The sequence below is a fragment of the Lampetra planeri genome, chromosome 21 (genome assembly GCF_965212315.1).
Source record: "Lampetra planeri chromosome 21, kcLamPlan1.2.h2, whole genome shotgun sequence".
In the NCBI taxonomy this organism is placed as follows: domain Eukaryota; kingdom Metazoa; phylum Chordata; class Hyperoartia; order Petromyzontiformes; family Petromyzontidae; genus Lampetra; species Lampetra planeri.
In genome coordinates, this window is record NC_136127.1 from 1,742,533 (window position 1) to 1,770,328 (window position 27,796).

At 45.6% G+C, this 27,796-nt stretch overlaps 2 protein-coding genes across 2 annotated transcripts in view; both read right to left on the reverse strand.

The window, feature by feature from the left end:
- Positions 1 to 4,983, reverse strand: part of LOC144724510 (uncharacterized) — a 38,595-nt gene extending 33,612 nt beyond the window's left edge. The window contains exon 1 of the mRNA XM_078603713.1: positions 4,531 to 4,983. Within this exon, the coding sequence (XP_078459839.1) occupies positions 4,531 to 4,583 (53 nt within the window). The 5' untranslated portion in view covers positions 4,584 to 4,983. The remainder of the gene's footprint in view (positions 1 to 4,530) is intronic.
- A 3,791-nt stretch (positions 4,984 to 8,774) lies between these two features.
- Positions 8,775 to 16,820, reverse strand: LOC144724511 (uncharacterized). The gene is made up of 5 exons (XM_078603714.1): positions 16,582 to 16,820; positions 15,401 to 15,490; positions 13,340 to 13,408; positions 11,431 to 11,569; positions 8,775 to 10,589 (listed from the first exon to the last, which is right to left on the reverse strand). The coding sequence occupies exons 1-5, from the start codon at positions 16,712 to 16,714 to the stop codon at positions 10,460 to 10,462; spliced, it is 561 nt and encodes a 186-aa protein (XP_078459840.1). The 5' UTR covers positions 16,715 to 16,820; the 3' UTR covers positions 8,775 to 10,459.
- Positions 16,821 to 27,796: the final 10,976 nt, after the last annotated feature.

Consider the following 27,796-nt stretch of genomic DNA (forward strand, 5'->3'; position numbering starts at 1 on the left):
AATGTGGCGCTGCACTCTGATGTTGTAGGAGAAAACATTTATTAAAAAGTCTATTTAATTAAGTAGAACGTGTTGTCTATATTTATTTAAAGTTGCGCATTTTGATGTGACGTCACATTTCTCACGCCCCCCCCTCGTCACACATCGTCACAAATGTCTGACCCCCCCCCCCCAGGTACGTGACGTCATTTATGGACGGCCCCATACTGCGTTACCCACGACAAATTACTCACAAATTGCTCAATAAGTACGTGCTCATCGCGAACAGTCAGAGTAACACGATCGGGAAGGCGGTGGGTGGAAGAAGACGCTGTTCGGAGAGCATTGGGAGCTCCGTGCAAAAACGTTTGCAAAATGTCGTCACAGGCCGGAAAGCCAAAATGGTGACCAAAATAAAGGTTTTTGGGTTAGATCGCGTAAAAATAAATGTGTCGTTAAACCCGCCACCACCCGACACAGCCAATTATTAAGGGTTGTCACGTAAACAGAACGTGCCTATTCGTTTCTAGTCGAGCACACCGGTTGTGTGTTGGAGAGTGAACCCACAACATTTACAATTCGAGTACCGTGGCATTTCGCTGGTAATTACCCAACAGCAGATACACAGCAGATGACGAACACATTCTGGCTGAAACAAAATAGGTGATGGAATAAACTTGCGTCTATTTAGTCCCCCCCCGAGTTATTCTTTAACAATCGTTCGTCTGCTGCACATTTTGTCTCCAAGACATTCAATAGTGACCCATTCCCTGCCCTATTTAATCAATTGTCTTTGCGTTAAATTACGTTCAAGATTCCAGTTTTTCTTTTTTTAAACGGCTGCCCGCATGCAAGGGGGGCAGCCAAAGAGCCACGCGTGGTGAGTTGCCGACCCCTGCCCAAGCCGGAAGGGTTCCAGGGGGACACGGCACATGGGTTGAGCACCGCTGGTTTAAGAGTGATAGTCACAATTTATAAACGAAAGCCTTCATACTCTTTGGTTCTTTCGGTAAAGTCACGTAGGTATAAAATAAAATAAATCACGACGTTTCGGGCGCAACACAAGCGTCCGTCATCAGGTGGGGAAGCTGATGACGGACGTGATTTATTTTTATTTTCTACCTACGTGACTTACCGAAAGAACCAAAGATTATGGATTCCTGCAGTCACGAGAGCTTCAAATCAAGATTGAAAGCAACAGCCAGTACCAAACCACTTGCGACTTGGAGCACATCTCATCTTATTGTCATTCATATAGCGCCTTGATGCAAGGCGCCTTGATGCAAGGCGCTGGACGATACATTTACTATTTGTACGGAGGAAGAGTGATGAGATGGTGAGTTGACGAGGATGGTCGTGCATGATGAATATGATTATGCGTGAAATGAACGACGATGAAAGTGACAATGAGTGGGTTAATGATGAGTGCGTGTAATGATGAATGGGTCGGCGGTGTTGATGATGGGGAAGGGAGGGGGGAAGAGGCGTTTGGGTTAGCGAGAGCGATGATCGGTGAGTGTTTTACGGGAAGAGCGAATAAGAAACAGTGAGGGTGATTCTGATATCTTTATAAGTGGATGTTTAAAATGTGGATGGAATGACGGAGAGGTGTAGCCTGGTGGGTGGCTGGGTGGGTGAATGATGACACTGGTGGTGAGACTAGGCCATACAGAAGGCTGCCTGCTGTAGGCCAATCAGTTTCAAATACAATGCGAATATAATAATTATCCGAGCGTGTTTGCATGTGTTGCCACAGGAACGTGTGGTCGATGCAGACTTGATTCCTTGCACAAGGGATCAATTTGGTGTTTGAACATTTTAACATTTGTTTTATTGTCAGACATGATCAAACGTATTCTTATTTTCATACTGGGGGTGATTGTTCAACGTGTACGGGGCAGTTTGTTCTAGTTTAAGGGAACCACAAGCGAGAAAGAAGGGAATGGTGATTGGGCACAAGGAGGAGGGGGCACAGAGACAGCTGGGATTGTGGACTGAAATGAGGGAAGCGAGATGCTACGTTGGGCAATCTTCCACCTGTTCAAGAGACGGAGCTGCGTTGCGCCGACTGGAATATCAATGCAGTCCAGTATAGAGCATTTGAAACGTATTGACTGCAGACTGCAGTGCAATGACAACTGCTGATGTAACGTGTGTCCGTTAAAGGCGAATGGAACACGAGATGTGGACGTATACAGTTACAATGCTGCTTAGCGTTTCTATGCAACTGCTTCTCACGACGCGATACAACTGGAGTGTGTGTGTATTCTTAATTCGAGGCGCAATCGAAATATGTTTTCGGTTGAAGACAGTGGCTGGCCATCGAACAAAGACGGTCACTGCATCGCGCGCTTTCAGATGTGCTTCTGCGGCCGTCTGGAACGCTCTTCCTTCCGATATTAGCAAGTCACTGGAGCTGTGCACTTTGAATCTAGATTGAAAAAACTAATTTCTTTCGAACTGCTTTTTTTGTTTAGTTTTTTGTCCTTCCCTCGCGCCTCTGATTAGCACGGTTGGCTACGTACGGTGCGAACGAAGTTCAACTTCCATACATACAGAGAGGAGAAAAGGAATGTCTTGAGCCTGGACTTGGAATAGGGGCAGGTGAGTGAGGTGAGCCAGGTGAGTCGACAGCACGGATGGCCAGGGAAGCGAGTTCCAGACATTGTGGACAACAGTGGAGAAGGAAAGACATCCCGACATTAAAACTAAACACGTTACACTCCCTTCAAGGGAAGTGCAGTATAAAAAATGAAAAGGTTTGGGACAAAGGCCCTTCTTCATGGCGCACAGAGAGGCCACCGAGGTAAAGTGAATAAGCCTTGGAGACTGCTCTTTACACCACGGGCCTGATGAGAATTGGATTAAAACATTGTTTTCCGATTAGCAGTTTTGAAATTGACATTTGAATAGTTACGCAATTGACAGTGCGAGGTTTTCCGTCAGCTATCGCGCTGCTCTTGTTCAACAGTCACGGTGCTGTCGATACATTTCATATAATAATCCCATTTTATCTTCTATGTAAATGAAGACCTTAATCTGTATGTACGTCTCAAAAACCTCGAGGGTAGTTTCCGACAAGGTAGAAAGCTGACATGTGGTACATATTGTAGGCATCTTTTAGGAGACAAACAACAGGCAGAGAAATCTGAAAATCCCCAATGGTTTCAAATGTATGGCGCCCCTCGCACTGATGATGTCTTATCGGCGAAAGTGCCCCCCTCCCCTCGGAAAATTTGTGAAGAACACTGGCGTGGATTGTGTGTGACCCTTTATAACACGCGTTTTCTCTTCGTGTTTAATTAGCGGCACAGAAGCTGACGCGTAGTCAGCCGTCAGGACAAAATGTGTTGTCATATTTGAAACACTTTGCTATGGATTGTGGCTATTTTTGGCAACCGTTTGGAAAATGTTGCCAGTTTTCTTGTGGGTAAGTCCCTCGTACCAACGCCACTTTAAATGAAAGTTTTGCCCGTTTTGGATAATCTTTACGAGAGTTATTGTGACCTTAGGCCCCCAAATCTATATTTTAAGTGCCCCACAAAATGTTTGTGCCTGGTGTCATTCAGAAACCGTTCAAAATATAACATTGCGGTTTTTTTAATTTGATAGGGCGTTAAACAACAAACACAATTAAAGCGATAACCACTGTTCTATCTTTGATTGTTTTTGAGATATTTCGGATTTACGTAGTTTTGAAGGAAAAAATACGCATTTGATAATGTTCATATCTGAATACTTCCAAAACGGTAAAAGATAGGAGAGCTTCCCTTCATAGAGAATTACGTTAATACATTTTGTTCTTTCTAATAAAAAAAGAACGGAATCTTGAAAATGAGTGGTTTCCGATGAGGACGTCATTACATCTAAGAAGTTGAATCAAGTCGTCAACAAACATTTTTTTGCGGAAAAATACAAATTTTTGTAGTAGTTGTTAGTTTCTGATCGTCGATCATAATTGTAAAAAATCATGAGGTCCATTATTATATTTATTTTAAACGTTTGCCTGGCGAAGATAGGCTTTATGAACTAGTAATAAATACATCAGCAAGATACAATCATATAGTATCATCAATGTAAAACACCATCGTTCCACGGATAGTGTATTTATCAGGCCATCTCCACGAGTGCATTTGGTACCATGGCAGGAAAAGGGCATTCCTGACACTGCTGTGACTGGAAAATGGGCAATGCAAACTGACCACAGTGAATCAGTGGCAGTGCGTGGGAAAACACACATTTGTGTCAGCTTTGTGCAAATCAAGATTTAAAGTTGTCACATAAATACCGATCAAATCAAAGCAAATGACGGCTGCTCATGTATTCACTTCGGTGAAGGGGTCTACCTTTGTAATTCTCCGTAACATTTTGTAAGAATGTAAAAAACAACCCTCCATGATCAATTATTAAAATAATCCACTTAAACGCATCAATAAAACAAATGAATTGTACTACCTGTCAAACATAGTGTTCACACAACTACACAGCTCATGTCACCTTTAATCAAGCCAGTCAGGACCGACCATGCACACAAGGGTATTTACGTCTTACCTTAACTCAGCCCAGCTGTAGTAATGTGGCGTGTCGGGAAATGCCACTCCCATTATTAATGTTTAACCGTTGCACCTAAAACGTCTAAATGGTCTGCAATTTTACATCTACTTTAAAGCAGTTCAAACTATTCGCATAGCGCCTGTAAAACCAAAGCCACAGGCAAGGCCCCATGCGTGCCTTCCTTGTTGTCGGATTGTTGTTGTGCTGACCTGCCGCTGAGTCTTTATGACATATACATGTTTCCATGGACTCCAGTATCCAACAACAAACCGTAAAGCTGCGAGTCATGTGGGTGCAGAAGCGAGGGCCATTGTCCCCCTTGTGTGGACTCGTGCACGCGCTGCGGTGTTATCTTTAAGCCTCATTGTTGTGGCAGAACGACGACGTCAGCTCGCCGTTCATTCACGTTTGGCGTCGTGTCCATGCCGCCTGGTGTGGAGCTGGCCCGAGCTGGAGGCTGCATGCGCCACGCTTGCCCACCAGTTGCAAGTGGAGGCGAATTAAAACATCGACCAGTTCTCGTCGCTGAAGCACACAACGTCGTCCTCGAGTGTCTCCTTGAGGCTCGACTTGACAACAAAGCCACACACACGAGCGCCGCTCAAGCGGGGGGGGTTGGTTACACGCGGCGGGTGGACAATTGAAGACTGCGCGTACGAGCGTGGCTGGTTGTGTGGCCTCCGACTCTCTTGTTTGTTTAGCGCTTGCACGTGCTGCGACGCCTATTAACTGCATTAGCCGGCGTATTTTGTCGTCTTTTGAAGCCGACTAAATGTTCACGAATACTCTTTGGTTCTTTCGGTGAAGTCACGTAGGTATAAAATAAAATAAATCACGACGTTTCGGGCGCAACACAGGTGTCCATCATCAGGTGGGAAATCACGCTTTCGCACCTGATGATGGACGCTTGTGTTGCGCCCGAAACGTCGTGATTTATTTTATTTTATACCCACGTGACTTTACCGAAAGACCCAAAGAGTATGGATTCCTGCAGCCACGAAAGTTTCAAATAAAAAATGTTCACGAATGTTTTGCTTCTTCTTGTTGTTATTGTGCCGACTGACCTCTACCCCAACGTTTCATCATCCAGAGCTTAGCTTTTAAACTGGTGGAGCTAATCAGAATTGGAATGATGGGGGTGGGGGGATAGGTAAGGTAGTGGATGCCCTCAACTCTCATCATTCCCAGCAGCAATCACAATTCACCAGACTGGCTGTTTCACTACTGGACATCTGTGACGACTGGACATGTGGGGAAAGAGCTTTAAAGCTCATCAAATTCCTCCAATATAAATATATAATTCTGATTCTGATCCCATCCACACTCTGGCCAAACACCACAATGCAGGTCAAATCACGGATGACATCAGTGGCGGTAATTCCTCCGCACCTCCGATTAGCACGGTTGGCTGCGTACGGTGCAAAAGAAGTTCAACATGCATACGTGCATACAATACACTTACACTCACTCAACCACTCACCATACTGCAAGTCATAGTACAATACCCATCTACTCACCACACTGCAGGTCACATTACACACCCATCCACTCACTCACCACACTGCAGGTCACATTACACACCCATCCACTCACTCACCACACTGCAGGTCACATTACACACCCATCCACTCACTAACCACCCACACTGCAGGTCACATTACACACCCATCCACTCACTAACCACCCACACTGCAGGTCACATTACACACCCATCCACTCACTCACCACACTGCAGGTCACATTACACACCCATCCACTCACTAACCACCCACACTGCAGGTCACATTACACACCCATCCACTCACTCACCACACTGCATATCACATTACACACCCATCCACTCACTCACCACACTGCAGGTCACATTACACACCCATCCACTCACTCACCACACTGCAGGCCACATTACACACCCATCCACTCACCACACTGCAGGTCACATTACACACCCATCCACTCACCACACTGCAGGTCACATTACACACCCATCCACTCACTCACCACACTGCAGGTCACATTACACACCCATCCACTCACCACACTGCAGGTCACAGTACACACCCATCCACTCACTCACCACACTGCAGGTCACATTACACACCCATCCACTCACTCACCACACTGCAGGTCACATTACACACCCGTCCACTCACTCACCACACTGCAGGTCACATTACACACCCATCCACTCACTCACCACACTGCAAGTCACATTACACACCCATCCACTCACTCACCACACTGCAGGTCACATTACACACCCATCCACTCACTCACCACACTGCAGGTCACATTACGCACCCATCCACTCACTCACCACACTGCAAGTCACATTACACACCCATCCACTCACTCACCACACTGCAAGTCACATTACACACTCGTCCACTCACTCACCACACTGCAGGTCACATTACACACCCATCCACTCACTCACCACACTGCAGGTCACATTACACACCCATCCACTCACTCACCACACTGCAAGTCACATTACACTCCCATCCACTCACTCACCACACTGCAAGTCACATTACACACCCATCCACTCACTCACCACACTGCAAATCACATTACACACCCATCCACTCACTCCCCACACTGCAAGTCACATTGCACACCCATCCACTCACTCACCACACTGCAAGTCACATTACACACCCATCCACTCACTCAACACACTGCAGATCACATTACACACCCGTCCACTCACTCACCACACTGCAGGTCACATTACACACCCATCCACTCACTCACCACACTGCAAGTCACATTACACACCCATCCACTCACTCACCACACTGCAGGTCACATTACACACCCATCCACTCACTCACCACACTGCAGGTCACATTACACACCCATCCACTCACTCACCACACTGCAGGTCACATTACACACCCATCCACTCACTCACCACACTGCAAGTCACATTACACACCCATCCACTCACTCACCACACTGCAAGTCACATTACACACCCGTCCACTCACTCACCACACTGCAGGTCACATTACACACCCATCCACTCACTCACCACACTGCAAGTCACATTACACACCCATCCACTCACTCACCACACTGCAGGTCACATTACACACCCGTCCACTCACCACACTGCAGTGTAAATCCCTCCCCCCGTCATCTCTCTTCCCAAGTTCTTAGAATAAATTTGCTCAATCCAAGAATCTTGTTCACTCAATCAATTCAGGATTTGTAACGCTCTTGTCTGTTACGTTGCTAGTGCTGTTCGTTCCCGGTCGCTTGACGTTTTGGACGTTTGGCCACTGTGATCAGCAAAGATGAGAATAAAAACATTCAGTGGCATCGAATTGTCACGGGCTAGCATCAGTCAACATCACGGATTTCATCGAGGGGTCCATTGAGCCGGCTCACATCGGTGGCGTTAGGGCCCCAGGAGTAATACAACAATACACATCTGAAACAGTAGCGTACTTACCTGCTCGTTATAAAGACAATACATTGCACACGCTTGTTACCATAGCGCCACTCAATGGATCTGCCACCGAGCAGGTGAGATTTCCCAGGAGCACTTCACCGGTGAGGTCGCTAAGCAGTCGAGCAAGCGACTCACAGTCGGCAGGTTGAGGGTTCAAAACCTGGTTGCAGGTTGACTCGGCCCATCATCCCTCCGGGGACTATAAAATAGGTACGACTCGGCTCTGCCATAGGGTTTGTAGACAGGGGATGAGCACCGTCTCAACGTTCATTTGAGAAAGGCATCATGGACTTTGATTTATTTAACACGATCATAGTAGCATCCCGAGGCAAGTTAGATCAGTCAATGTCCACTGTGAAAAAGATGGTGCGTATTTGTATTGGTATTACCCACGCGCGCTATTTATCAGGGCAGCTGCTGCATTCGAACTGTGAACCTCTGTAACAAGCAGCAGACGCGCTACTACGAGGCCTCGCCTGCGTTTCAACGTGCCAGCGATAATTCTCGTGGTGCGATTACGCTGCGCGTCTGCCGGTCGATGAGAATAACTGAACAAGCCGACACGGGTGCACCAGTCTGTGGTGATGATCCTCCTCGGGTCGTCCCGCGTTGTCAAACCTCCTCACGCTGCGCTCGCAGAGCGAGGAGGTCGTCTCACGAGCGTCGGCCAGAGCTGCCGCACGTCATCTGACGTCGCCCCACAATCCTTCTCATGGACGCAATGCCGAGCAACCGAACTCTCAACGTGCGCCCTGGCATTTCAAAGGGCCACGCAGGGAGGTTGAACAATGAGGGGCTCCCACTCGGGTCCACCCTGGCTCCGGCTTTATTAAAACTCAGTGGCATTTTGTTGACAAAGTCTTGCGAATATCAAATTCATGTGTGGACGACATTGTGACCGGCAACCCAAGCCTCTCTACATTCGAGGCAACAGAGAGAACGACTGTGGCACGTGAAGCCCGATGCAGGGAAGGTGTCTGTGGTCCCCTTCTATTCGAACAACATCGAAAGCTCCGCCACACAAGGTCAAATTCCGTGACCCCCCCCCACCTTCCCATGACCAAAAACCCCAATACCTTGGAATCACCCTTGACCAGACTCACACCTATGAAATCCAGGGTTAACGTCATCCAAAAAGTTGGCAGGCACTTCCTGGGGATGCGACACTGGGACCCTTCATACATTAACATAGGCCCGACGGCAAAATATTGTGCTATGCCTTGTCTGGTGCAAGAGCTGTAGAAGCGGGTTCGTTGTAAATTAAAATCAACACTGTGGCTGCATGTGGCAAATGGCTTCCTGTAATCTATGCCACCGCAGTGGCTGCCAACATCCCATCATCGAACATCCGAAGGGATGTTGCAACAATTAGGATGTATACGATCTTGGAAAATCGAAATCTCCCTCTGTATATGAACATCAAATCTCCACCGTCCTCTTGTCCGAAATCGAGACATTCAAGTTGGACACATTCCTGGACTCAGTAAATATCCCCGCCACCCAATGGCAGGAGACGTGAGAAGCAATGAAGTCCCAAACAAGAACCTTGTTGAAGACCCGAGCAAGGGACAGCCTTGGTTTCTGTCTGCCCCAAGGAATGGGGGGGGGCCCGCTCTAAACAGTGTCCCAATAACACGTCGAACAGTGTTGACATTTCCTCCATAAATGCAAGATCAAGGACTCACCAAACAGCAAGCACCAGGCATTTCACCGACGACTGTTCAACACACGCGTATTCCGGCGGAGCAAACGGTTTCTGTTCAGCTACCCTAAATGGCTTAGATAAAAAATACAAATTTAGCCTGTTGCTTTTTTTAAAATGCCATATGTAGAAAAAATAAGAATACACATAAATTATCATGCCATGATGGCAATGGTATAATTGATACTTTTTGACAATAATAAAAAAAAATTGTATCATTAGGTGAGCTGAGCTCTTAAAATTAGGGGAGACACATGAGGAACAAAGAGCAGGAACTACCAGACGGCCACCATTTAGAGTCATTATTGATATCCGTGGCTGTGTTTAAGATCTCTTTGATCTTTTTGAAGAAGTCTCAGTCTCTTGAGGCCAAATAGTTCTCACTAGCATAATTAAACCGCCTGGAGACTGGTGTTTTGCCAGGTCAAGGGTGAATACGTTCAACAAAGCTGGTGCCAGCACCGAGCCTTGCTCAAGTCCATCTTTCTGGAATCACCAGGTGCTGGGTTTGTGACTCAGAGTCACCTGAAACACCGCTGCCTCAGAGCATCAACTCAGCTATCGTTACAACCCATGTAGGAAGACATGCCGCACGCTGGAATTAGTTCAACTTAATGCTTTTGCCTCTTGCGTCCAGGGTGGTTTGTTTAATGATGGGGCCTAAGGGTGGAGTGGTAAGATGAGATGGCTTGTTTACCCTCCCATGTGGGACACTTCCTGGCTCCTTGACTGGTGTACCCCCTTTGGATGAAAGGGAGTGGCCCCTAAGGAGTCCTCTGCCGCTGCTGCTGCTCCACGGGGGATGTGGCACGCGGGGGGCTTGGCCACGCGGTGTCAAGTTCGTCGCTCCCAACCCCGACGCGCTCCCTCACTTCACCGCGGACAGCAGGAGTTCTAGACGGTGACAAACCAAGGGGTTAAACGCACCGTAAAAGGATGAATGTTATATCCCTGTAGATGATCATGAATGAATAAATGACGCGTGTACATTCTAATGTATTAGGAGAGCTATAGAGCTGGAATTTGAAATGAATAGTCAAATCTATGATTTTAACAAAAACTTTTCCTACCAATATATTTACATTTCCCCCATAATATCTACAACGTTTTTATGATTAATTAAATTTTGAGTTGGAACTCTAGTTGTCATCACAGCACTGTTTCCAAGTGATTTTGTTAACTTGTAGTTTGCCGTATGTGTAGCATAAAAGGTTGCTACTCTCATAAAATATGGAACTCTTAACCTTTGTGAATGAGATGCTCCATCTTAAGGGATTTTCCAGTTAAATATTTTTGAATAACACTTCCAAAAAGTACCCAAAAATGTCCTCATTGAAAAACTTAAAGGAACTCACTTTCGTTGGTCTTAGTTAAACAATTTAAAGGTTCATAAATATTAACTCTCAAAACTGAAATGTGGCCAAAATGTAAAATTTGCCATGTTTAATCCAATATCATCTTTGGAGATTCAGCACCATCAAAAAGCTCCAGATACAGCTTCAAAACCAACAAAAGTTCAAAAGTGTAAATGTTTAACTGTTTTGAATTGTGCAAATTATGCCCAATATTAACCATGGCACCAACATTTTTCATGGAACAAACCTTAGAGGTGAAGCTAACATTAAATTCTGTCCTTGTGTTAATGATTAGGCACAGCCAAATATTCTAAGCAATTTCTATAAACTGTATATAAATAACAATTGTGTTTAAGGAGTATTCAAGCATCGTCACATACCTGTTATTTTGTCCCATTGAGATTTTCACCACAAACAAAACGAGGATGATGCACATGCAGCCACAGAAGCTGGCAAGGATGAATTCCGTCATCCCTGTGATTGCACTGGGGGACAAATATCCCCTCTTGCAACCAGCGTCTGCATGCATAGACACGCAACCATCAATGAAATGAGTATCTTCCGCGAGTACTTGTTAAGATCCTTGTGTCGTGGAAGGTTTCGTTACCCGCAGCATGTACCCATTGTTATAACCAGTATATTAATCTTCACCTAGCAGTCTTATTATATATATGCGTGTAAAGACGGTCTTACTGAGATAGTGCTGTATCACACGGCCAACAACTAAATGCGCAGTTGACAGCGTGTAACTAATGATCATGCATCGTGACAACAAAGTTTGTATCCAAGAGATAGTGAAAACATGATTGCTTCCTGCTTTTGTCCAAACAGTTATCATACTATATAGGTCAATAAATCGTCAATTTACACCAACAATCAACATAATACATTTTTCGAAATACTGTGAGATTTCTCCTATGGGAGAAATACGTTTTCATGCTCTTATCCGTGATAAAAAAAAAGAACAAAAACTCTTCTCATCGACTAAATATGTATCCACAATATTGTACACAACAGAACGAATGCATCATTCACCTACTTATCATTTGTAAGTAAAAAGGCAGATAACAGGAAGACCTCCCCGGTTATTCGCACGTTTTTTCCCCCCAATTCTCCCTACAGAAAAGTAAAAATGCTACGGGGTGACGTACAGCACAATCTCGTGCCATTCGTGGCCATTGCCAAACATTTCATATTAAAATAACAATTAAATTAGCATTGTTTGCTTTAACACTACGGTAATATGACACTAAAACTGTACAAAAATGTATTGTGTGTACTAAAGTTTACGATTGCTAAATAGTTTTTTACCCACAACACTCCTGACAGCTCTACCAAGCACCCCGAGGGCAAGGCTCTGTTCCTGAGCTGATCGGGATTTTGCGACTGTGCAGCTCCCAAGCTTTGGAACCCTTTGCCTTTGCTAATACGACAGAGTCGTTACATATATTTAAGTTCGGTCTCGAAAACTCCCCTCTGTAAACTGACCTTTACCCCCTAGATCTGGCCGTTTGCCCTGCAGGTTCTGTTTATTTCCTGCTTTCCATACGTGGTGCGTTGGGATTTATGGATACAATTACCCTTACAAATGTTAACTAATATTATTGTCTTCTCAGTAACCATTGAGCGGGTTGTTCATACGATTAGTGTCATTCACAAGCGTAGCCAATTGTCTACGCCTATTTCACTCAATGAAAACTATTTAAATTAAAACTATTTTTTTTATCTTACCAGATAGGCCCCCTGAGCTATATAGCTCTTTTTCAGAAGTGACCTGGCCACAAATGATTGCATAACGAAGTGGCTTATCACGTGCAAATTTATAGCAGCCGAATAAATGTGGAAAGAAAAACCGCAGGACCTGGAGAAAATTACACGCGACCATGGGGAGAACATGCAAACTCCCAATATACAGGCGTTGGGGTCGGGATCGAACACACGACCTCCTGTATACCAGGTGAGGGAGTTAACATCTCGCCACTATGAACTAGCCCCACCTGCAAGCAAACTGGACTTGTTCATTGAATCAGTTTGTGTGAAGTACAATCAGTGCGTGTGATCGTGGCATTACATAACGCACGGCACATAAACTTCCCAAGATGTGTTCACAAGGACCTGTAACACTAAATGAAAACGCACCTTAATCTGAACACCCGTTATCGTCAGAATCTGGTGAATGAATACGATTCATTACCCGTGGTGTAGCAACAGACGAGAAAGATGTGTTTCATATTTAATTTGAGGGCTCCAATTGGGAACTTACTGTTCGACGGACCACAAACACTTTACCTTCATTGATTGGCGAACCAGAATGGGTTTTATTTCTCATTGCCATTTTCAACATTCCCTTCTGAATTCCTGCGAATGGAAATACAAATATCCGTGATTGCGTTAACGTCGTTATTGTATTCTTTGAATGTGGTATTTGTTTTTTTTTCTTGGAGTTATAGTGCTTCCAGACACGATGACTTAAATTGTTATGACATTGAATTATATTACGTAAACGGTTGATTGTATGAGTTAAACCATGTTTTTTACTCAATTCTATATACAGAGCAATCATCCCCCCCCCCCCCCCCTTCGAAAACTTGACAGGACCGTCCTGAAAAGCCATGATACTTAGTAAGGCATTCCTGGTAAAACCAGCACGGTAGTAATAATAAAGGAAATAAATACAGTTGAGATATATCACCGAGGGGTTTACTTTAGTGAGTTTCCTTGAGCACTCAGAGGAAGAAAACAGTGGATTTCCGCGTGAGTTATACATCCAGTTTTTACTTATTTCTGAGACCAATGTATTCTCTGCGCCCACTGTCACTGCTATAAACTTGTATAGGCCTAGAAGGAGAACTTCTGGAACCCCACGCTCGTAGACCTTGCGACTCCTGTAGGTTCAACGGCTAGTGATGTCGGAGTTCCTGTGGCCTCTGTGGGCTCGCTAGACCTCATGCTTCATGTGGACCACATCTGCTACGAACTCAGTAGTTCCTGTGGGCCTCATGGTCCATATGCCGTCTATCCACTTATCCAGAACGTTCTCCTTCCCCTGCACCTTCGATTAGCACGGTTGGCTACGTACGGTGTGAAAGAAGTTCAACATGCATACGTAGAACGCAAACAGTGTTCACTGCCTGTTAATCAAGCTAGGATAAATTGAAGTAAAAAAAACCTCAATGTTTTTGTACACATTTGCAATAAGACTGAGACCATCAACTGATTACACTTGAGAACTGGTTGTATCATTGGTTTAATACGTAGACTTTCGCGACCAATATTATTAATAATAATAAAGGTCTTTGGGTTAGATCGCGTAAGTATAAATGTGTCGTAACCCTCCACCACCCGAGACAGCCAGTCAGGTTTGTCACGCGAACAACGCGCCAAGTAGATACTGCTTCAGCCCACCGGTGTGTTGGAGAGTAAATCCACAACATTTACAATGTAAGTACGATGTTTCGCTGGTAATTACGTTCAGCATCATCGGGAGATTTGCCAGAATAGTGAAGCCATCCACCTGCTTCCTGTCTTAAATAGAGCAGCAGCAGCAGGACGACGTCATCACTGGACCCATCAGGTGCAGAGATCAGAAGCGGAGTAGGGGGGTATTGTAATTATAATAGATTAGTAATCAGTTAATTGGCACGTGTTTCCTCTATAAGGAATGCAGTTGTAAGATGTATTACTTCATAATACGCTTCTCGACACATTTATACTTACGCGATCTAACCCAAAAACCTTATTATGCATCATTGGTGTTGGGAACCTGGACGTGAACCCAACGTCTCAGCATTCATTTTCTCATCGCCGATGAAGTGGCATTACCCCCTAAGCCATCCGGACACCTTGGTAACAATTAGATCCTTAACGACTCATTTTCACAAATATTGTGGTTGATTTCATATATTTTATATAAATTCTATATTACCATCCGAATTAATAATTGTACAAAAATATCGACAAATAAGTTCCAGAGTTAAGAGCTATACTGTTACGTGTGTCATTAACTTCCATCGCATTACATAGACCAGTGCTTTTTTCATTCACTATTTCTCAAAGATTCTAGATTGACAATTAATTTCTTGAGAATGTTTTTTGTGTGTTTAGTGTTGTTGTCCTTCCCCCTGCACATCCGCTAATTAGCGCGATTGGCTACGTACCGTGCGAAAATACGTTCAACATACTGTACTTAATCTTGATTTGAAGCTTTCGTGACTGCAGTAATCCATACTCTAGAGTATACTGTACTTACATACATACAAATAAATGTATGTAAATTGAGAATGCATGCCACATTAAGATATAATTACTGTACTGGTGCAGTAAATTAATTTTTTTCGTAATGAATCATACTTTCATTATTAAGTTTGATGAGCGCTTCTTGTATGGCCTTCAGTCGCCTGTTCATGACTTCCTCCTCTTTTCCGAGATGTTCCGGTGGTTCTGTATCAACATCAAGAATTGTTAGCTCGTTTTGTATGTATATAATTAGCTTTATTTTTAACATTAACCGGGGTGCATAGGCCCAAGGTCAAGGTCACCAAGGTCACTGTTGTGAGTGGAACTACTCCAGCATTATTTTTCTCGACAAGATGTCATAATTGTTGCCAAGGCTACACCCGACCTTCGTGGTCCACTCATTCTGCATTCCACCTCCTGACTTGCTCAGTGGTCTCTGGGGGACTACTCCAATGCCAGCCTCAGCAATCTTCCCTCCTCTAGGGCAGTGGCAAGGTCCGGTCGCAGGAATTTCGCCGCTTGTAGCAGAGCTTCACGGTTCCAATGCAGCGGCCACCCTGGTTATTATTACGATGGATGTAATGATCGTATAAATTCACAGTGGATGTTAAATATCCCCTCCACGCCATTCACACCAGGAGGTTATTGTGAGCTGGCATCAGGGTATCCAACTTTTAAAGTTACCCGTAAATTGCTCAATTGGAATTGTACGCAGCAACCATTCATTGCCCCGTACTGGCAGACGAATTCCCATCGTCACTCCTGCAAATGCGATTATCCTGGTCTCTTGAGTATTCAACTTGTAAAATCAATAAACGTGAAACTCCTCCATCCTGCATGTGTCGTATCTCGCCCCTCTTCCGGATTATATCCTCAATACTTAGAACTATACCATTTTGTATTGAACTTAAAAGGTGATTACACACTTCTGCCCTGTAATGTACGTATATGTTCTTCTGTATGAGCATTTATTTTAAAAAAAAGTATAACATGCCTCGGTAACTGTACTTATTTTTTAAACAGCTACAAGTCGTAATAACAAGACACTCACAAATGAGGCATGTAAAAAATGAACGTAAGCAAACACGGCCGAACCTGGTGAGGCGTTGGGCATCTGAAGCAAATAAAAAATATTTCGTCGATCTAAAAAAGCCAGACATATAGCAACTGTTTGCTCACATCAGTGGCCAGCAATACCAACTCGCACTGATCGAATCGGAGTGAATCGCGGTCAAAAACAGCCGCAACAACGGCGGCCAGAGTGCCGGCGTGGGGAGGGGGGATGAGGCATTCACCTGTCGTGTGAATTGGCAACGCGCTGGGTCCCTCACCCTGAGGGAGCGGCAGGGCGAGGGCGCAGGGGGAGAGAACGAGAAGGAGGAGAGCGACACCCACCACCAGCAGCAGCAGCTGCGGCGGGGGAGTCATTGTGCCGCGGGGTGGAGCACGAGGCCACAGGGCGGCACGCGGTGCTGCTGCTGCTGCTGTAAGAGAGCGGCGATAACATCGGGCACCCGACAAAATCACCGAGCAGAGATTTGCCCCCCCCCCCCCCATAAATGGTGATCGTGGATCTTTAATCGAGATCAATTGTATCGATTTCACATCAGTCTATCCATAATAAACAAGCATACAAAATACAGGGACTCCTCTACTTACGAACAGTCGACTTACGAACTTTCAGAGATACGAACAAATCTGTCCGTATGTCGAGTTGCCTATTCGGACCGAGCGTCGTAAGCTCAGCCGCCGCGCAATAGATGGCAGTGGTGGCATCTACATCTGCAGAACGTGAAGAACCAATGACACCTACAGGAGAATATACAACTTTTAAAGCCATTCTCCGTGTTTAGTGTACATGCCGTACAACGTGTTTGAAATCGACAGGAGTAAAGTTGTACTCACCAACAAATCGACTTACGAACAGACCTTCTGGAACCTAACTCGTTCGTAAGTAGATGAGTCTCCGTACCGGGTTAATTATAATTTTCGAGTTAATCACTGTGTCGATTCATTGCCAATCGGTACATGGATCGAGTAATGACGTGACACGCGCCCCTTCAATATCAGCACCATATCGGTTATGCCGTCGCAGTCCGCGTTCATTGTTACCGCAGCGCTGTGGCGGTGCCACAGAATGAGTCCGTGAAATGCGGTGGGATTAAGCACGAGCCTGATGAATGTAGCCAATGGGACCAGTGCCACGCAATTGACAATGGGAAGCGTTGATTGCAGCATGGGATGGGTTGTTGTGAGTTTGAGAATGGGGGGACAGGTATGGGTGCCGAGGTTTCTTGGCCGCCTATTTATATTGAAAATTGAGTTGCGTTTACGCTTTGAAACACCACTGCGACCACACACCCCCCGTGATTCGATACGTCGATCGCAGCGGCCTCTTACGTCTGCAGGGGATGACGAGCCGTCAATACGACACGACACGCGAATCCCCACACAACGAGGCATGGCAAGTCGTGAGCTTAGTGATTGGTGATTAGGGGAGTGTCGGGATATGGCGGCCAGTGCAGTCCGATCCGCAAAAAATCGTAATATCTTGATGATTATCGTTGTTCATTCTATGTATGTCTTAATGTGAGAATTCTCGAACAATACCTAATAGAGGATGTTGGGTTAGATCGGGTAAGCATGAATGTGTCGTTAAACCCGCCACCACCCGACAAAGCCAATTAGTAAGGTTTGTCACGTAAAAAGAACACGCAAATGAGTTACTAGTTCAGCACACCGGTGGTGTGTTGGAGAGTGAACACATCTCTGGCTGTTACCTGATGATGCTGGGTGTTGTTATTACTGGAGAAACGCCACGGTACTCGCATTGCGAATGTCGTAGTGGATTTACTCTCCTACACACAACCACTTTGCTCAACTAGTGACGAATTGGCCACGTTCTGTTTACGTGACAAACCTTACTAATTGGCTGTGTCGTGTGGTGGCGGGTTTAACGACACATTTATATATTTACGCGATCTAACCCGAAAGCCTCTACTATTAATAATATTGATCGCAAAAGCCTCCAACGCGTTAAATTGCCGAGCAATTTTTACGTAGCGTGAAGAACGTCGGTCATGTCGAACTCGATATGAATACGCTTCATGCAATAAATACATAATTGGTGTCAACGAAATTATTATATTTTGGTACTGGCAAAGGAGGTCCAATGATGATGTTGTGTAAACGAGTCACAAAGTAAAACCTGAAGGTGTGCAACTGAGACTTCTAATTGCCTCGCAGAATGACTAAGAGATGATTTGATGCTGCTGCTGCTGCTTGGTTGGCAGTGGGACACAAGCATAATGAACAACAACAAGTCATGTGCTACGAAGATGGGCTATAGCTCGAAACGTCGGCGATTATATATTACGGCAGTTTTGTTTACGAGAATGAATACGATTATTTAAGAAATAACTTTAAATTGTATAACATAATTCTTGAAAACTGCACACGCTACGAACAGTAATAGGTGAGCACTGTATACTACTTTGTATTGCTCTACAGTCCAGGGATGGCCAACCTGTAACAAACCGAGAGCCTAAAAGTAGCCGTGAGTACAGCACAGAGCTAGGTGTATACTATGTATAAGTATAGTATATATCGACAGTTGTCGGCACAGCACGGGAGACGCTCATTGCTCTTTGCTACGACACTGATAGTTTGTTCCACGGATCGTCTGCAAACACAATTGTAAACAAAACTAAGAGGATGATAAAAGCTCAACACGTTCGTCAATAATCACTTAAAAATAAAAATATGTAAGGGTCATTACTTTACAGATAAGTCTCGGCATACAGCAATTGTTAGAAAATACGAATAAAATGAAATCGTCGATCTAAGACTCGTGAAATATGAATTGGACACCACTTAAAGCGAGGTAAAGATGGGCTGAACAATATTGATTAATACATGATGCAATTGTTGTAGTAGTCTTAGTATACATCGTAATATTCAGCATAATTACAAACGCGACGTGAAATGTAACTCGGAACTTATCAAACCGAAGCTTAACCCGCAGACCGAACCTGTTGAGCACGCCCGCTCTCAGCTCTGACCAGCTCCTAACTGACCCGTGCCACGTCCGTCACCTGTCAACTGTCACCTGTCAACTGCCACATGTCAACTGTCACATGTCAACTGTCACATGTCAACGGTCACATGTCAACTGTCACATGTCAACTGTCACATGTCAACGGTCACATGTCATCGGTCACATGTCAATGGTCACACGTCAACGGTCACCTGTCAACTGTCACATGTCAACGGTCACATGTCAATTGTCACATGTCAATAGTCACATGTCAACGGTCACCTGTCAACTGTCAACTGTCAGATGTCAACTGTCACATGTCAACTGTCATATGTCAACGGTCACATGTCAACTGTCACATGTCAACGGTCACCCGTCTACTGTCACATGTCAACGGTCACCTGTCTACTGTCACATGTCAACGGTCACATGTCAACTGTCATATGTCAACGGCCACATGTCAACTGTCACATGTCAACGGCCACTTATCAACGGTCACATGTCAACTGTCACCCGTCAACTGCACCCGTCAAATCTGACATCGCGCGAGCGCGTCACGTGACGCGTCCTCGCGCGTCCCCCCACCCCCCTCTCTCTCCACCCCCCACGTCGCACCCGCGAGCCGTAGGGGCGGGGTCCCCTCCCCCCGTCACCGCCCCCGCCCCTCCCCCCTCCATGCGGCGTCTCTCTGCCAGCAGATGGCGACATGCGACCGCGTTGACCGCGCTTGGATGAGGCTCTGCCATTCTTTAAAAGACACAGTGAGCTTTTGGTAATGCTGCGTTGGCGCACAAGAACCAAAAAAACAACTACATAATCAACAGCATTTCGGGCAATGACGCCTTAATGACCCATCTTTTTTAAACCAAGGTCGTCCTTGAAAAAGAGAATCCAGGACTCAGTGGGATCTTAGGTGGTTATGAAGAGCATATTCATAGGATGTGAAGGTCCATTTTAGAAACTTCTCCGATTTTATGTTTTTCTTCAAAGGCAGTTTAATTGGCTAAGGTGAGATTTTTTTGCCATTGATTCGGGGCGCCTTGGTGGCGAGATGCGAACTCCCTCCTGATAAATAGTCTGGAGACTCAGGGAGGCTTTCTTGTCTGGGCAAACAAGCAGAATAATAATAGTATGAAGCGTTACTGCCGACGACTGTGAGGTACTGATTCTAATCACGAGCCGAATAATCGGTTCCTTTTAAATATACATCAATTCGATTCGTGCAAGTGTGCTGCCATTTGTAGGCTAATGCAGGGGTCGTCAACCGAAATAAGAAGAAGAGCCTTTTGTTTTCAAATTCGGTAAATAGAATGCATAAGACGGACGATACAAACGAGGCAGTGCTCATGAGACAAAGTAAACATCAATACGGGATCCTCCTGCGGTGAAGTTGTTATACGCACACCGATCTTGCAACCCAGAGGCCGCGGTTTGATCTCCCGGGGTGGAAGTAGCACGTGTGGATGTTGGACTTCCTTCGCACCGTACCCAGCCAGCCGTGCCAATCGGAGGCTCGGGGAACAATGGGCGAGTTGGATTAAGCACACAGCAGTGTAACTATACTCCTTCTTGGTTCTTTCGGTCAAGGGAAGTTATAAAATAATAAATATAAGACATAATAAAACAATTCTCACGACGTTTTGGCCACAACGCAAGCAGTCGTCCTCAGGTGAAAACCAGGTCTGTCGAGGCGACAGCGTCTGAATGAAACAGCACACGTGCTTGGAGCATATATATAAGCTGGGTTGGAAGGGGATAAAGAGCGCCTTGACAAAATAATATGCATATCAAGAGGCATTTAGCATATTTATGGGAAATGCAGGTATGTGATTAGTACTACTCATGCCCGTGCATTATGCAGGATTAGCAGCATCAAAGGGAAGGGATATGGGAAATGCAGGTATGTGATTAGTACTACTTATGCCCGTGCATTATGCAGGATTAGCAATATCAAAGGGAGGGGATATGGGAAATGCAGGTATGTGAATAGTACTACTTATGCCCGTGCATTATGCAGGATTAGCAGCATCAAAGGGAGGGGATAGGGGTAGCATTAATAATAGTATGTAGCTGCAGTAACTAAAACCACCACGTAAACAACTAAAATATAAATTACATAGTATCATCAGTATACTAAATATACTCTACAATAAGCTGAGTTACTAACAGCAGAGGTGGGACAAAGTCATTGTTATGCAAGTCCAAGTCGAGTCGCAAGTCATCAAATTCATGACTCGAGTCTGACTCGAGTCCAAGTCACATGACTCGAGTCCACATCTCATAGGTGGGACAAAGTCATTGTTATGCAAGTCCAAGTCGAGTCGCAAGTCATCAAATTCATGACTCGAGTCTGACTCGAGTCCAAGTCACATGACTCGAGTCCACATCTCATAGGTGGGACAAAGTCATTGTTATGCAAGTCCAAGTCGAGTCGCAAGTCATCAAATTCATGACTCGAGTCTGACTCGAGTCCAAGTCACATGACTCGAGTCCACACCTCTGACTAACAGTAAGTAATACATTACAATTCTACGTCGTAAAAATATAATATGCTTCCATCTAAACTTTATTCTCTTACATCACACGAGTCTACACCGTACTATATACTGCCATAGACAAACCCAACATTAAATTATATACTGTATTGCTAACAGGACCCTGCGGGGTGGGCTGGTAGGAATAATACTAATACCGGTACAGGGATATCGACCGCACACACACGCGCACACAGACACGCACATACGCGCACACACGCACATACACGTACACACGCACGCACACACACCGCACGCACACACATGCACGCACGCACACGTAATGAAGTTGTGTTGCTACGCTTCCAGTTCGCCGTGAATAACGATCCGAAGCCCAATAGCGCCCATTCATCACGCCGCTCGAGTGGGCCGGACACGCACACACGCACGCACACACACGCACACAGTCACACATATACAAAGACAAAGATCCCCCGTATAGCCTTAACAGACTGTAGGGGCAAGTGCTGTTAGCGAGCACCTATGAAGGCCGGAACGGTACACGAGGGGGTGGGTGGCCAGCACCACGCCCGACCGCCTTTGTCTCCCCAGTGGCGATGTTTACACACCGCACCAGGTACTCATTTAAGGCTGAGTCGACCTTGGGGAGGCCCAGGACCGGTTCAGATAATCGTCACTGGTGTTAGCCAGTGACGATTACACACATATACACACACGCACGCACACACGCACACACAGACACGCACACACACACGCACGCAAACACACGCACACACACACACACGCGCATACACACGCACACACATACACACACGCACGCACGCGCACACACGCACCTCTCACCTGCAAGGCAGCGGTCGCCGCTTCTCCTCCCACATCTCTCGTCGCGGCAGCTGTAACGATGGTGCAAGTTTGTTTTTATCATCAATTCCTCCTCCACCCCTCCCCGCCACTGTTCACCCACCAGAATAAATGAGTTCGCCCATAGTCAGTCGATCAAAAAGTTTCGCCGTGAGGCGCCGGAAGCGACGGCCATCTTGTTTAATTCACAGATCGCAGGGGGAGCGGGCGGCCATCTTGTCGGACAGGGTCATGCCAAGTGTTTGCAGTAGGGGGCGATGTTGATACACGGACGGACGGACGATATAATCTATTGGTGGTCTGGTCCACTTCGTTCCTACCAGTATAAACCACCCTAAACCTTATACATTGTAATATTACAATATGTATTATTCTACCCACCCTAATGTATATCACACTGCTGTATATTCACTATACAATTACGATACTATATATTACTTTGTAAATGCTTACCCCGAGCTCTCATACTCTGATGGTGCATTGTCTTTGAGTTGTGCGCCTTTTGGCGTCATCTGGTCCAACCCATGTGAGATTGGGCTCTAAGGAAAGCTGTCTCGGGTGTGGACCAATCAACTTCAAGGACAGTGCATATATTATCAAAGTTATGTTTTTGTTTGCACTATGACTGCAGGTATTGTGGTCTATGCAAACATGACTCCTTGTAAAAAAAGGTGTCAGTTTTGTTGCCAGATAGAAGGGTAAAAAGACAATTATCATCTCACAGGTGGTGATCCAAGTTGCAGTTTATTGGCGATAGCATTCCAGACCCTGGGGGCATTAATAGCAAAGGCCCTTCCTCCAGTATTTGTACGGCAATAAGGAATGTGAAGCTGGTAAATGAGCGAGGACCTTAGGTCACATTTATTCATCGTTCTCCCCCTCCTCTCTCCTGAGTTACTCTTTAGCAATACAGTTTGACTGTTGTACATGTTGTCACCAAGACATTCCACAGTGACTCCATTCCCCGCGATATTTAATCAATTATCTTAACGTTCAATTATGTTTAAGATTTAAATTTAAAATGTTCTTTAAAACGGCTGCCCGCAAGGGGGCAGCCAAAGAGCCGCGTTCTGGCGAGGGAGTCGTCGTCTGCCGACCCCTGCTCTGGATCATTGCTTCTTAACCTTTACTGCAGCCTTGCATCCCCATGGGTCCCAATTGTTAAACAATGTATCATGTTATATTCGTTGGTTCTTTGGGTAAAGTCACGTAGATGTATGTGACCTTACCGAAATAACCAAAGAATATGAATTCCTGCAGTCACGAAAGTTTTCAGTCAAAATTTGAAACGTATAATGTTAACAGATACACAGGGCTTCATTACACAACGTAATCTGTACTTACGTGCCCGCGCTTAATTTGTGTTTACGATTGTTTACACTGTGGCCACGTCTCGCACCCTCTGATAGGGCATCTGGCAACCCCGACAGGGGGGTGCGTGCAGGTTAACAACCCACTGATCTCGGGCAATCTTGAGAGAGCTTCCTCTACTGGAGGCCCCGGTGAGTGCTGCACTGACGTTGAAATCCATTGACCCGAGTTTGATTCCAGGCCACGGCCAACATCAGCGGCGAGTGATATTCGAACCGGTCCTGGGTGCCCCATGCTCCCGCACTGACCGGCGTAGTGACGTATGGTCAACCAGCCACCAATCACTGAAACGGCGTTTGGGGGGCGACGAGGGGGGCGGGCGGTGGCTTTATCCAGACAGTGGATTGACAAAGACTTTAAACACCAGAGCAGATAAGAAGAGATGTGTTTATTCATTACAGCCTAAATACACGGGCTCCGGTCTTGCGTCTTGCAGCTTTTCCATTGCTGGAATTTCCTGTGTTTTTGTACACAGATACATGTCACCACGTGCGCTTCCAAGTTGCCAGACATTACCGATTTGTCGGTCACGATTAGCATTACCCACAAATGAATTAGCACGGTTGGATACGGTGAGAAATAAGTTCAACATACATGCATTACGATGTCAACAAAGGGCCGAGTTCCGTGTAGGAGGCGCACATCGACAATCCGCTGTCCCCCCCCCCCCCCCCCCCGTATGCTCCACGAGCTATGTACTATGTATGTAAAGAGGTGGTCTCGATGTCTTGTGACCACCCCCCCCCCCCATTTCATTCTTCGAAGTTTAATTTTTTGTAAGGAAGATTTATTCAAAACATAATAGAATATGCAAAGGTTGAACAAATGTTAGGGGTCAATTAATTGGGGGGAGGGGTCACAAGACATCTGGACCACCCTGTAGACCTATGTTCTTCACTAATTTTCAGGGGGGGGCACTTTTTCCGATAATACATCACAAGTGGGAGAGCCGCCACACATTTGAAACCCATTGGAGATTTGACAGCAGCACGATGATGATGATTGATAGGGGGTGTTGTCACGTGTTGTGTGTTTTGTCGGGGGCCGCCCTAAAGGCCATCAGGGGACGCCAGTGGCCCGCGGGCCTTGCGAAGAAGCACGCCGCTGTCGATTGCAAGGCAGTCGGTGCACGCATGTTCAGCTGTGCATTGTGATGCATGCAGCGTATTACATCGATACTCACAGGTGAAAAGTGACATCGCATCGAATGCACGGAACATCTAAAGACCTCTATCTGCTTTGGGTCAGGGCTTTCGAGCAGCCCTGAGCTTGACTCCACGCCTCGGAGTTGTTGACTCGTCTGCAAAATCTGCCGCGTTCTAAATGTCATTATTATCATATCAAGTCTCAAGACTCATGAAGGAGGGCCATGCATGGGTATATTAGACAGAATACGTTCCCATAGAAACTTGTTTTTGTGTGGAACACTGAAGGTCGACCACGGGTGGCTGGACACAGCCATTTGTTGTGCTGCCCTCTCCTGAAACCACGTGGTTTTGGAGTCTTACAATTCCACGTGGCCCACCGAAGCGTTGCATCGCGGATGGCACGTGATGTCACGCACGGTTGTAGAATCGGACCGTGCAGGTAGGCAAAGCTGCAATAGCCATTGACATTCCGTGTCAACCCATATGGTTTACCCATATTCTTGGACAGCGAAATTGAGTTTTCAGGTCCATACGGCGTAAAACCGTTTCAATTACGGGCAAAAAAGTGTCTATATGTTTGTATTTCTCCCTTCTGATGGGGCTTCGTAGGATGAAGGTTGAGATTTATAAGGGGCACGGGGTGACCAATGCGGTCTGAATTGGTCTGTAATAAGGTAGGCGCTGATAAGGGGTTGACAGGTATGCATTGACATGCCGACATTGCCATCATCGAGAGTTGCAGAGTGGTGGCGAGCGCCACCATACGGTACCGTACAGTGGAACAATGCACAGTGCTCTCCGCTATTCACACAAACAAACCTCAACGCGTTCGTCGATGACAACTGACTTCGACGAACAAATTTATAACAGCCGACGTTTAGGGCGATGGCCCTTCTTTATAGTACACGAAGGGCCATTGCCCAAAACGTGAGCTGGTATAAACTTGACTGGCATATTCTTGGTTCTTTCGGTAAAGTCACGTAGATAGAAAAAAAATAACAATAAAATAATAAAAAAATAAAGTGAATAAAAAATAATAAAATATCACGACGTTTCGATCGCAACACAAGCGTTCGTCATCAGGAACAGGGAGGTTAGCCTCTGAGGTCAAGCTGTTTATAAAGGTATAGAGATGGGCGGGGCAGCTAATGTTAATGTCGGAGAGGGCCCAGACACTGACAGTAGGTCTACACGTATCAACTGGACTGGCAAACACTGGTATGACAGGACTGGAATAAATTGGTATAAACAGGACTGGCATAAATTGGTATGAACTGGACTGGTATAAACTGGTATGAACTGGTATGAACTGGACTGGCATAACCTGGTATAAACTGGACAGCCAAAACTGGCGACATGTGGCAATGCGACAATGAGGTGACGATGTTCACGTGAGAAAAGGGTGGCAAGGGCATTTGAAAGTAGAGTGTGTAATTGTCGGGACCTGGCACTGCATCGTGTATAATGTAAGAAAAATCGGCACGTTGGGCTAAACAAATTGATGCTACACTGCGATCTGGGAAGATTACAACGGTGGGAGAGTTGGAGTGGTGCATTTGGAAGGGGGGGGGGGCTTTCTTGTTACTTGCTTCTCAATATTCCAGCTGAACATGAGCCAGCCAGACTGCAGCCAAATTCCAAAAAGAAGACACATGGAATTTAATTCCCCCAGGCTCAGCCGCTCTGGCTCGATGTTTGCTGTTCCTGGCACAGAAGTACTGTCGTCATGCTGAACGTAAACCCCTTACACATTAGGAAATGTGTTTTCGCAATGCACTACAGTTCCACTTACTGTATTGAATAAAGTATTGTACAGTGTGGATGAGAGCAATTTAAGAAATGAAATCATGCAGTCTTTCTTTTGTAAGGCGCTTGATCAATAAATTGTGTTTGTAACCGTACGTTGAGTCTGGTGGCGCAGTGGTTAGCGTGCTGCGCTACAAACTAGATTCACGCTCACAACCAGTAACAATGCGAATATTCGAACCGGTCCTGGGCCTCCCCTAGATAGACTAAGCCTCAAATTAGTACCAAGTGCAGTGTGTAAACCACTTTGGATACAAAGGCGTTCGGGCGTGGTGCTGGCCACATGCCCCCACGTGTGCCGTGCCGGCTTTCATAGGTGGTGCTCACTAACAAACATTTGCCTCAAATCTGTTAAGGCTACACGGATGTTCTTTGTTTTTAACTTTGGAAATGCCATTTGGTGGTGTCACCAGATAGATAACATTTGGACTTCCTGTAATAACATGGATTAGGCAATGATCAGTGGTGTGATGGATTGTACTGCAGTCACAAATACACATTACAGAGACAGAGAAACCCACAGACTTCACAAAGAGACCCACAGATTCACACATAGACATATACCGTATTTTCCCGCATATAACCCGCGGGGTATACCACTTTTTACAAACAAAACAAGACCCTGCAGAGTATATGGAGGTGAGAGCTATCCCAAAAATATTCTCGTTTAATTTTTTCATGGTAGGACTATCCACTATGCAACACATACCTTTGATTAAAGCACTGCTGAATAAACCACTCACACTAAAATTGCACATGTTCTTTGGTTCTTTTCGGTTAAGTCACGTCTAAA